Source organism: Hypanus sabinus, chromosome 8, assembly GCF_030144855.1.
Source record: "Hypanus sabinus isolate sHypSab1 chromosome 8, sHypSab1.hap1, whole genome shotgun sequence".
Taxonomy (NCBI): Eukaryota; Metazoa; Chordata; class Chondrichthyes; order Myliobatiformes; family Dasyatidae; genus Hypanus; species Hypanus sabinus.
In genome coordinates, this window is record NC_082713.1 from 149,355,575 (window position 1) to 149,367,627 (window position 12,053).

The following is a 12,053-nucleotide window of genomic DNA, read 5'->3' on the forward strand; positions in this document are numbered from 1 at the left end:
CACACAATGGGGTGTTAGCCTTTTATGCTCCATTTCTTGGAATTTCCATCTGCTTTTGCTTGATGTTTTTAACATCATGCTGGCCCATGGGATTTCACAGCATGCAGATTTAATGTGTAGAGGATGTGGTATTTGTCAGTTAGTGAAATATGTCTGGTGGTTCTTTCTTCAGCAGGTTTTATTTGTCTGCGTTCTGTGTGGTCTGTCTTAAATTCACTAAGTCGAACCCACTTTAGTCAAGTGAACCCAGTACCTTCCCAGTTGCCTGTGATGTGTCTGGGTTTGTACGAGGTGCAGTCTTTGCAAAGGGAATGCTGACTGGGATATTAAATAGCCATTTATAATAGATTGAATGTTGTGACTTCATATTAACTTTTTTAATTAAAAGTGATCTTTTCTGAAAGGTGTACAGTACATGTAATTATAGGTTTGTTTTTTAATTTGACTAAATTGGAGGGAAAACGTGTTATTGTGTTCAAAAGCTGTTTAACTTGGCTTGTTCTTTGTTCAAGGCATTAACAAAGTCTGCTGTAATGCAGCAGCAAGAAACAAGCAAAATATGTCTTCAATCAGCCATAGAGAAACAAATACAGAAATGTGAAGAATTGCTCAATGCTCAGGTAATATTGGCTTGTAACATAGACACCTTATTTCTTGTTTGCACCATGTGAGTCCAATTATCAGATGTGTTCAATATGAGTTTGAAAATTTTATATTTTACTTCATTTATTGTGGTTGCGTTCATTATGTTTCAAACTCTGATGTGTTTCTTCCACACAAGACTTATACTAAAGTAGTTTTATAAACTTCCTCTGGTCATTAATAAGACAGATTTGCCCACAACTTGCTAATTAAGTAATTGAAGTGAAGCCATTCATAAAATTTGCATCAATTTGACATGTTTTACGCCCCCTGTACTACAACTTCAGTATGTTGATACATATGGGTTTCTGAGGGGAAAGCTTCCTGCAGTGCCAGCCATATTCTGGTCTTAGTGAAGAAAAGAGATAGAAATTGTGCTTCAGATATTGCAGTGTTCACAACCTCAGTGTGTTCCAAAATACTTAAGTCTATGAAATACTAATAAAATGTTATTGCTATTCTAATGAAATGTGGCAGATAAGTCCACAGGCAACAGTGAGGTGAAGGGTTAGATGTGGAGACATGAAACTGCAGATGCTAGAATCTGGAGAAAAAGGTGAACTTCTGGAGGAACTTAGTGGGTCAGGTAGCATCCAGGGAAAGAAAGTAGACAGTTGACATTTTGGGTTGAGACTGAAGGAGAATAGAGGAGATAGCCAATAGGGGGAGGCAATGGGTGAAGTAAGAGCTGGTAAGTGACAGATGGATCCAGGTGAGGGAGAGATGATAGGCAGATGGAGAAGGGAAGAGTAGGGATAGCATTAGCAGCTGGAAGGTTATGGGTGGAGGCAACAAAGGGCTGCCAAAGATGGAATTTGCTAAAATGGAGCATAGAACCAATTGAGGGATGGGTAGGGGGAAGTTTGAGGAGTATGTGGGTGATGGACAAATGGTTGAAAAGGAAAAGAGAATGAGGTGTTTGCAGGCTGTGTGTGGCATTAGATAATTAAGATAGCTTACAGCTAGGTGTTTGAGGCATCTGTGAAGGACTGTCATGGATTCTTGGTAAACCTACTCTGTGCTCAGACTCACTGATGTAGAGGGGGCCACATCGAGAGCACCCAATACAACAAATAGGGTTGGAGGAGGAGTGTGTGAATCTCTGCCTGACTTGAAAGGGCTGTTTAGGTCCCCGGATGGTGATGAGAGAGGTGGTGTAAGGACAGGTTGTTACACCCCTTATCATCCAGGGGAATGTGTCTGGGGAAGGGGCAGAGTAAGTAGTCCAGGGCATCATGGACAGACTGCTCCTTGCAGAATGAGTTGTGCAGGAGAAGATGTGGCTAGTGGTGAGATTTCATTGCAGCTGACGGAAGTGTCGAAAAATGATGTACTGGATGTGTAGTGAAAGGGACCAGTTCTGCCTGGGGAAAGGTGGGGCGAGAGCAGGATGTAAGGAATGGAGGAGGTGTGGATGCAGGCTGCATTAATCATGGTGTGATGGGGTGCGGAAGATGCCCCATTTTCTGAAAAAGAAGAACATCTGATTTCTCCTTTACTGAAAGAACAGATGTGGTAGCGACAGAGAAACTGAGAGAAAAGGAATGGTATGGGAGGTGACTGTGGGAGTCAGTGAATTTGTAAAAATGCTCGTTGATAGTTTGTCTCCTGAGATGGAAACAAAGAGATGAAGGAAGGGGAGAGGCTGTTGGAAATGATCCAAGTGAATTTGAGGGCAAGGTAGAAGTTGGTAATGAAACTGAAGAAATTGATGAGTTCAGCATGGGTGCAGGAGGCTGCACCAAAGTGTGTCTCATGTTATTTTTCAGACTTTTGCCCTCTTAAACTTGTGGTTGGCACAAAGCCCAAAAATCAGTTCTCAGATTTCTCCTTCAAAGTGAAAATGTCATTTTGCTACTTGTTTTGCTCTGTCCTACGATATCAGCTCTGTACCTCTGAAGCAGATCGATAGTGGATTCCATTTACAGCTAAAGTGGTGCAACATTCTAACATATTATTAGTTCTAGAACTGCTTTTAAAAAAATCTTCCTGCTGCCAATATTTTTCTCACATTAAGCTGGCAGATAGAAATGGGTTGTATTTTCTTTGTTCCCGCTTGTTCTGATGGAGTACTGGTCATGTTCTGCATTTGATGACCAAGCTACTGTACAGCACATTTTCCTGAAGCATGGTTATTTGTTTAGTATAGTTCATACATTACAGTCATTTAAAGTTGGCATGTTTACCAACCCTTTTTTTTAAAAAAAGGTCACCATGAGTGCATTATTATATAAGATTTGTGTTTTTTGCTGAGTAGATCTTCTCATTTTGCAATGCAAATACAAAATAAATTTTAAAGCTATTAAAGCAGTTGTCAAAACATTAGCATAAAGGTTAGTTACCTAGTGGTTAAATGATGCATTAATTTTAACATGAAAAAGGTTTGGTTTAGTCCCGGTAGTTTTCAAGTAAAGCTAATGATTTTTAGCATGAGAAATTGATGGAAAGAAATTCACAGGTTTGTTCAAAGACATTTAATTTTGATAGAAATTGGAGGAAACAAAACTTTCACTATGAAAGTTTGAAATGTTTATGGAGGGATGAATATGCAGTTTCTAATATGTGTTTTTTAATAGGAATTTTTAGTGTTAGATATGATAATAAACTGGGTAGGGAGTGACAGTAGACTTAGAAAAGGCTGCTTTGTTGACAAAATATAGTCAGACAAAAGTAACTAAAACAGAAAACATGTTGTCATAGATAATTATGAAGTGGAGAACCTTGAGCATATCTGTCTATTTATCTGGATGTTTTAATATGGAAGCGTGCCACATGACTCAAACAGTTCCTATTTTGTTTTAGATGGTGAAATAGGAACATTCAATGTTTATATGATGGGGTTGAAGACTATCTAATTGGAATATGAGTTGTTGTTCCTGTAGTTTACAGTGGGCCTCAACCTGGCAGTGGAGATGACTGAGGAGGGACAGGTCATTATGAAATATAGCTATCATTTGGGACTCAAAAATACAAAGGAAGGCATGCATCACTACTGCCAGTGTTATTCCAGTTATGTGGTCTTTATCTTCAAAAATGCTCTTCCTTATTCACTTGATGGAAGATTTATATTTGCAGATGTTGATTGTAGGGCCAGACCTCTTGTTTGCTTCAATGAATACACAAATGATGGCTTTGAGCTTGACCTCTGAGCTGTCAAAAGCAAACATCATTTGCATATTTCAGTATGACTACCTTTTAGGCTTGAGTGAACTTTGTTTTAAGTTGAAATTTTTGTTAGGCTGAAAGTATTGTGCAAGATGACTGAAGCTTATGTCTTCATGAGTAAGGTTATATATTTATAATTCTAATACAGAATGAGACTTCTATAGAATCAAAGGGCAAGGGGAACAGAAGCTTCAGTTGTAGATCACAGAAGAGGGAATAGAGAAAATAAATTGAGAAAAAGCATGCAGAAATGCAAAATAAAACACAGCTAATAACAATACTAAAAATAACCAAAGCCAACAAAATAGATGTTAGGCAATGCACACAAAATGCTGGAGGGACACAGCAAGTCAGACAGCATTTATGGAGAGAAATAAACAGTTGACATTTTGGACAGATCTTTCATCAGGAAAGTTGCAAAGTGGGTGTTAAGCACTTGACAAGAAATTTGTAAGAGAAAGCAGAATAAAATTGCAATGAACAGCAATGTTAGGTGGAATTAATAATCAGGTACAAATTGACTTGGTGAGAATGAAAACACAGACTTGGAGGACAGGTTTAAATTCCTATTTGTAATGGAGAAATGCTGGGTGTCCCAAGGAAGTTAATATTGAACTGGGGTAAGGGACTCAGCAGAATTGATATAATCGTGAAAATGACTCTAAAGAATGACAAATCCCAGGGCAAGAAGGCATCAAACATACAGTTTTAGAGATGAAAAAATTTCAGATGCCATATATGTAATCATTTAAAGTATTGTCATTTCTAGAATAATTCCTTTAGTTAGGAAAAATACTTAAGTCACCTTACTGTTTTAAAAACAAAACTGATTATGAAACCAGAGTTATAGACCACTTTAATTTTCCAACAGTCAGTTTTATGCAGTCTGTAATCAAAGATAGAGTAAATTATTGTTATGAATATTTTTAACAGATCGTAAAGAATTAGTATGGATGTGTAAAAGATGATTCATACCTGACAGATGAAATTAAAATTTTTGAAGATATGACTGAAGAACTGGAAAACAAAATGTCTATGAATGCTACTGGTATGGACTTTCAGAAGGCATTTAAAGAAGTCCCTCTTATGAGGCAATTAATATAAACTGAAATTCATAGAAGTAAGGACAGAGTGTTGACTTAGATGATTGAGTGACTTGAGACAGAGATGATGAGTAATTAGACCAAATAAGTTTATGGCCAGAAAAAACTGTTTTAATGCCACAACTGTTCATAATGTTTATTAAGAACTTAAGTAACATTGTAAGCAAATTTAAATGGAACCATTCAAATTAGTGGTGTTGTTAAATATACGTAGGTTGAACTGACAAATATAGTTTGAACTCATCATCTTTTGAACCTAGGATGAATAAATCAGTACTTTCTAATTAGTGAAACACAAGCAACACCGGAAGTCCGGAAACTTGGGGTTCATTTACATAACACCAAAAATAACCAATAAAATATAATTAAATAGTATTTGGAGTACTGGAATTATTTGGTTGGATGCAATGCCACAGCTTATATGCAGTTCCCAAGTGTCACCCCTAAGGATTTATTATCCTTATAGAGAAAGAAGCATAGATTTACTAGAATGTTAACTGATCTCTCAGAGGTGAAATTAGAGCAATTAGAGCAGGAGTTGTTCCCTGCAGACATTTAAGATTTCAAAGTAGAAAAAGCTGATGGGGCTTATGCAAAGACCAGGGATTTCCAACCTTTTATATGCCATGGACCCTTACCATTAACCAAGGGGTCCATGGACCCCAGATGTGAAACCTCTGACAGAGACAATTTTTGATGATTGGTTGGGGGTGGGAGGAGCTAGGTTGAGAAACTTAATTTGAAAATTATAGCACAGTGATTGTGAAACGTTTCCACATGCAAAAAGGGTTATAGCAACATGGAATTTCAGCTCACAAATAGAACAATGTTAGCTTAGTTATTAGTTTTAATTGGGGTCAATACAGTTTTACGCTGATATTTAGGGATGAATTTCGGATAGTATAGTGACTTGCATTGCAGATCTGCCAGGATTTCACTGAGTGGCAAAGTTGACACAAAATATGGCATCTTCCTATACCCATATTATTTGCTGAAAATTATATTTATTTGCTAGAAAACTTGTATGAAACTGCTATAGAATAATTGAGTCTTTGAATGTTTATAAAAGAAAATTGAAAACATTAAGTGGAAGACACGCTTTTCTCATCAAAGTTTAGAGACACTTGCTTCCAGCTAGTGTTGTCAGTTGATACATCAATTTTCTGATTTTTTTGCTGCTCTACAAATTTAATAATATAGTCTTTTGATGTCAGAACAATTACATTGGTTCATCTGAGCCAGTTCAGTGCATCTGCACCATTGCATCATGAAAAGATTGTGTCAGTACGTTTGAATAATGAAGTATATTGACTCATTATCTATTACCAGAACTGCCGCTTGTTTTTCTTTAAAGACATAGAACTATTAATAAATGTCTTTTTTCTTCCTATCTGCTATTTTTAACATCCAAATCTCAGTTTTCCATACCACTCTTTAGAAGGTTGACAGGAAGCACAGGAGTGCATCGTTTTATGATTGGGCTCCCTAAAGGTATAATGTAAGAGTGCATATGGAGAGCAGGGAACTCCAGCTGGCTGCAGTGTTCCCAGTTAATCAGTCAGATATTTGTCCATTGTTTCTGTTGCCTCAGGCCTTGTTTTACTCTGATGCACTGATTTTTAAATTACATCAGAACAGCTGTTGTTTTAACTATGACATTTTTAGCACGCATTAATATCTGCTTCAGTTATTTCTTTTTTTCTGGTGCTTCTGGTGAAAACAGTTAACATTGCTATTTAATATTCGATTGGATCCCATTTTTGTAAAAATGTACATATTATGTAATTATTTTTTAATTCTATAAGAAAAGATCCAAAATCAGTGTTTTGGCTCAAGGAAGCTATACTAAGCATGCAGTAATTGTAGTTGTTATTGTCTTAAAGAGAAAAAAAAATCCTTTTATTTTGTCACTATTTGTCAATGAGCATTCATGTCTCCTCACCTCTGGATTGAGCATGGCAGGTTTCCAGATTCAGCAAACTGCCTCTGTGGATTGCTTCACTCCTCCAAGAATATTTAAAATTTAATAATATACCTGCAAAAATGACAATTTCTATTAACACAAAAGATTCTGCAGATGCTGGAAATCCAAAGAAACACACAAAATGTTGGAGGAACTCAACAGATCAGGTAGTATCAGGAATGAACAATCGACGTCTCAGGCCGAGACCCTTCATCAGTCCAGTGTGTTACTCTGGCAATTTTTATTATCTTAAAATAAGCAGTTGGCATTTCTGATAGCTGGAAATCACAATTCCTCTCCTCACTTCCGCCCTCCTTTCTTCCACTATTCAACTTTGATTGTAGTAGCTTCACAATAAAATTGACATTTTATCTAGCAGCTTCCTCCTAAAACAATTGGCAGTGCAGTTAATTTCTTTTGTCTGCAAGGTGCAGATTATGCACAAATGATAATGTTGAATATGTAGTTTCCTCTGATTTGCCTAATTTTAATAATTAACATACCATTGAATATTATATATAATTGTGTTTGTATTTTGTTTTAATTAATATCTGACATTTAATTCCAATATAAACTTTGCCTTGCTTCTATCCAAAAGAAATTTTCCATATCTCAATGTTCAAAAGATAAAAGTTCTGCCTTCATTTAGGAGGAAAGTCTGGTATGATTCACTGGAAATAGTAAAACCAAATAAATGGTTCTCTGGAGTGTTTTGCAGATTCTAAATGTTAGAATGTGTTATGATGAAGATTGTATTGACAGCTGCTGTTCCACATGTGTTTTACTTGGAAGTGCCATCTAAATACAACTTGTTATATAGTACAACTCTTATGGAGCTTTCAGCTGAATTTATAAAACAAAGTTGGAAGAATAAATAGTTACTTGCCTTGTTCTTTATAGTGAGGTATTTTATTTACAATTGCTTTGTCATTGTTGTATCGTATAACGCTTATGAGACAAAAGCCATAAACTCCATTTTATCTGTTCCCTTTCCCCATTATCCTATTGGCTTTTGTTTTCATCAGTTTCTCAGTGAGCAGCAGGTTGTGGGAAATGCACCATTTTGAAGCAGTGAAATTAGGCTACTGAATGGATGGAAAAGACTGCAGTTTTTTTGCGAATAATACTTTTGAAGGTAATAACATTGAGATTGTACTGTCACAATGTGGAGGATGACAGCAGCTTTCTTTTCTACAGACAGAGCACTCCAAGTGTGTGTGGCCAAGTGTCAATCGCATTCTCGATTATAATACAGGGAATTTGATTAAATTGGCAATTGGTTTGGGTCGTCAATTCCATGATGAGTAAGGTATATGAGCTATGTAATTATATTTTTAGGATAAAGTGTTAGAATAAATAAATGCTACTTGAATAATGGTTAGATCTGGTATACCATTATCACTGCGATATCCACTTTTGATTGCAGTATATGTACATGATTTTGGATAGGTATAGAGAATGGACACTGGTTCCCATTCTATCAAACTTCTGGCTGCTTCTTTGGAGAACATCAGGGCCACACCAGCCTCATGCGGGTCTTCCTCTTTTTCTTTGCCGGAATAGAGCAGAGTTTCTCCCATCTGCAGTTTGGTCTCACCAAAAGTATTCCACCTTGCTTCGCACATGCCCAGGAGTGTGAGGTGGTATCAGTTCTTTTCCTTCACTGCCTGTGCGCACCTACCTGTCTCCCAAAGCGATCTCACATTCCATGTTCGGATTAGGATAGATTTCTTCTGTGAGAGCAGCTTTGGAACCCCCATTATGGTTTTCCTTGGGTGAAGGAGGGTTGTCAGCCCTTCAGCTTCCTTACGGGTTTGGTTGCAGCACGTCATCAGCCTCCTGAATGGGGCCCTGCTTTTCCCGAGATCTGGGTTAGTGGTTGACAATCTGTTGACGGTTTCCTTAACAATAAAGGGGACCTCAAGGCATTCTACATGACAACTAAACTTTTGAGAGGGAAGAAATGCAATTTCAACAGACCTGTTAGAGACAAGACAGGCCATCTGCTCACTTTGGTTGAAGATCAGCTGGTGAGATGGAAGGAACACTTCCAGGAAGTATTGAATGGATCACCACCACAGAACCCACCTGACCTGGAACCTGGAGACCCACTCAACATCAATATAGGTGAAATCACCAAGCAAGAAATTTGAAAAGCCCTGAAAAGCCTGAAGACTGGCAAGGCTGCTGGAGAAGACACCATTCCTGCAGAAGCATTGAAAGAGGGTGGCGAGGTTATGGTGGACCATTTGCATATACTGCTGAATTTGATATGGAGAACAGGAGAGATCCCATCAGATTGGAAGAAGGGCCTCCTTGTAAAGCTGCCAAAATCTGGAGATCTTTCACTGTGTGGCAAGTGGAGGGGGATCACCTTGTTGTCCATTCCTAGCAAAGTTCTCACCAGGGTCATCTTGGAGCGGATGAAAGACGTCATTGACCAGAGACTTAGAGATGAGCAGGGAGGGTTCAGGAAAGACAGATCATGCATTGACCAGATAGCTACACTTAGAGTCATTGTGGAGCAGACAATAGAATGACAAACTCCACTATATGTGTGTTTTATTGATTTTGAGAAGGCATTTGACAGCCTGGACAGAAAGTCAATGTGGAGCATCTTACGACATTATGGTGTACTGGAAGAGATGGTGAATATCATCAAGCAGCTTTATGATGGCTTCTCATGCAGGGTCATCCATGATGGGAGACTGTCCGAAGAGTTCCTGGTCACTACTGGAGTCAGACAGGGATGCCTGCTGTCACCTCTACTTTTTCTCGTGGTACTCGACTGGTCTACAAGAACAGCCTGTGCTGGCTCAGAGAGAGGCATCCAGTGGACGTTAACAGAGAAATTGGAAGACCTGGCATTTGCAGATGATCTCGCTCTTCTCTCACACCGGCTTCAAGATATGCAGAAGAAAGTAGGTTCCTTGGGAGAGACCTCATAGCGAGTAGGCCTTAAGATCAGTCAGGAGAAGACCAAAGTTCTACGCATTAATAACAAACGAGAGGAGCCATTACGGATTGAAGGACAAATAGTTGAAGATGTAGACAAATTCACCTACCTCGGAAGCAAAGTCAGTAAATCAGGAGGTACAGATGAGGACATCAGAGCAAGGATCGGAAAAGCCCAACATGCCTTCACAACCCTGCAACCTGTTTGGAGATCTATGGCCATCTCTGTCAAAACTAAGCTCCGTATATTCAGCTCCAATGTGAAAGCCATCCTGCTATATGGATCCGAAACATGGAGAATCACTAACACCAGCTGCAACAAGATCCAGACCTTTATCAACAAATGCCTCCAGCAGATTCTCCGCCTCAAGTTGTACGACAGAGTGTCAAACCTAGACCTGTGGAAGAGAGCAAACCAAGAGCCCATTGTATTCCAGATAAGGAGGAGGAAGTGGAAATGGGTCGGCCAGACCTTGAGGAAGAGCCAGTCGAATGTCACTCGACAATCACTTGAATGGAATCCACAAGGGAAGAGCAGAAGAGGTCGCCCAAAGCAAACCTGGAGGCGTAGGCTTTTGGATGAACTGAAAGCCGCCGGCCAAACTTGGGAGACGGCAAAAACATCTGCTAGAGATTGCAGAAAGTGGAGGACTTTTGTTGAGTCCCTGTGCTCCATAAGGAGCAAAAAAGATTGAAGAAGATAGAGAATGGAATCATGATTCATGAGTCCTAAAGTCTAATGCCTGGAAGAGGTTGGAGGGATTTTACATGTTTTCCTCTGATATGTTTCAGTAACAAATAAATGCAGAAGCAAGATGTGCATTTTAGTGGGGGCAATGTATTTTATGGAGTTGGATGATAAATTTCAAATATAGAGTACATGAATACAAAATTGTAAAGATAAAAACACACCTGAAAACTTGCTCTGAGTAGGTATTTATTTATTGCAATATATCTAGCGCAACCTATTTTAAATATTATGATGTTCACTCCTTAGAGGTAACAAAAATTGCTGAGAACTTTTACAATAAAAGAGGAAAAAGAAGACATTATCTCAGGAAAATAAACGTTTATTATTTAATCCGGTTCAACGAAGCCAAATGTTCAGAGTAAATGCAAGCTGCAAGCCTGACTGGAATATCCATGAAGCAAATTTTGTACTTATTTGCATCAAGCCTTGTATATAATTGCCAGGCTTGAAGCCTCAAGTGGGATCCTGGTGAAAGTTTTCTTCGAGAAACTGACTGCCAGCTGATTGATAAGGTCTTGTGCAGTGCAGGACCTTTTGGATTTGCCTCTGCCTCTGCCTTTAGAGTTGCTTTGATAATATTCTGATGTCCTGTACTCAGATTTGTAGGCTTCAACTTAATCCTAACCCTATTTTAATTTCATTTTGATTTAAAAAAGATACAAATCTGAGAAACAGTGAACATTTAAAGCAAATCAGTAAAATAAAATGTTCATCAGCTTGCTTTTATTGCACTTCTCTCCAGCCAATTCTTCTCTTTAAAAAAACAGGTTGTACTTTCCAAGGAACCATTAGCAGCTTATTCCACAAATCAGAAATTCCTTGTGATAAGTAATTCCTAACCCTTATTTCACTTTCTATTTCATCCTTTTGAAAATCAAGACACCTTTCAGCAAATTACTATCTGCTGTACTTCCTCTCAATCTTTTAGGTTAGATGTGTATTTAGTTAGAAGAGAGATAGCAGGAATTGACAAGGAGGTTAGAGAGGAAGAAGAGATTGATGGAAATATCCTTACTCTGTTCCAAATTGCAGTGCATTTTATTACTCTTTTACTTTCTAGATCCTTTGTTTATATTGACTAAAGTAGAACTGCTAGACTTTCTGTTATTGCATTATCAGATATTCAGATGAGATGAACATGCAGATTATCTGGGGAAACAAGTTATTACAGCCAATATGAGGGCACATGTTTGTTCTCTGAGCTCTGGAGAAACATTACATTCTGCTGAATTACTTCCTCCTTCACCTGAACTTTGTTGCAATATTTTCAATAGCTAAGCAGCAATTCAGTATTAAAATATTTAGTGAGATTAAACAATAAAAGTGTAAGCAGAAGTTTCATATGGGTTTTGAGCTAGCACACTAGGGAATTTTTGGTTTTACTGTCATCCAACTTAAACTTGGGGAGTGATTTTCATATTGTAACTGTCACCATATTAGGTAACAAGCAGGGTGAGAACACATTCAAGACTTA

At 38.1% G+C, this 12,053-nt stretch overlaps 1 protein-coding gene across 6 annotated transcripts in view; it reads left to right on the forward strand.

Moving 5' to 3' along the window:
* Window positions 1-12,053, forward strand: part of LOC132398583 (coiled-coil domain-containing protein 91-like) — a 179,804-nt gene that overhangs the window by 107,281 nt on the left and 60,470 nt on the right. For all 6 annotated transcript variants that reach the window (XM_059978232.1, XM_059978227.1, XM_059978231.1 and 3 more), the window contains one exon: window positions 513-620. In XM_059978232.1, the coding sequence (XP_059834215.1) occupies window positions 513-620 (108 nt within the window). The remainder of the gene's footprint in view (window positions 1-512; window positions 621-12,053) is intronic.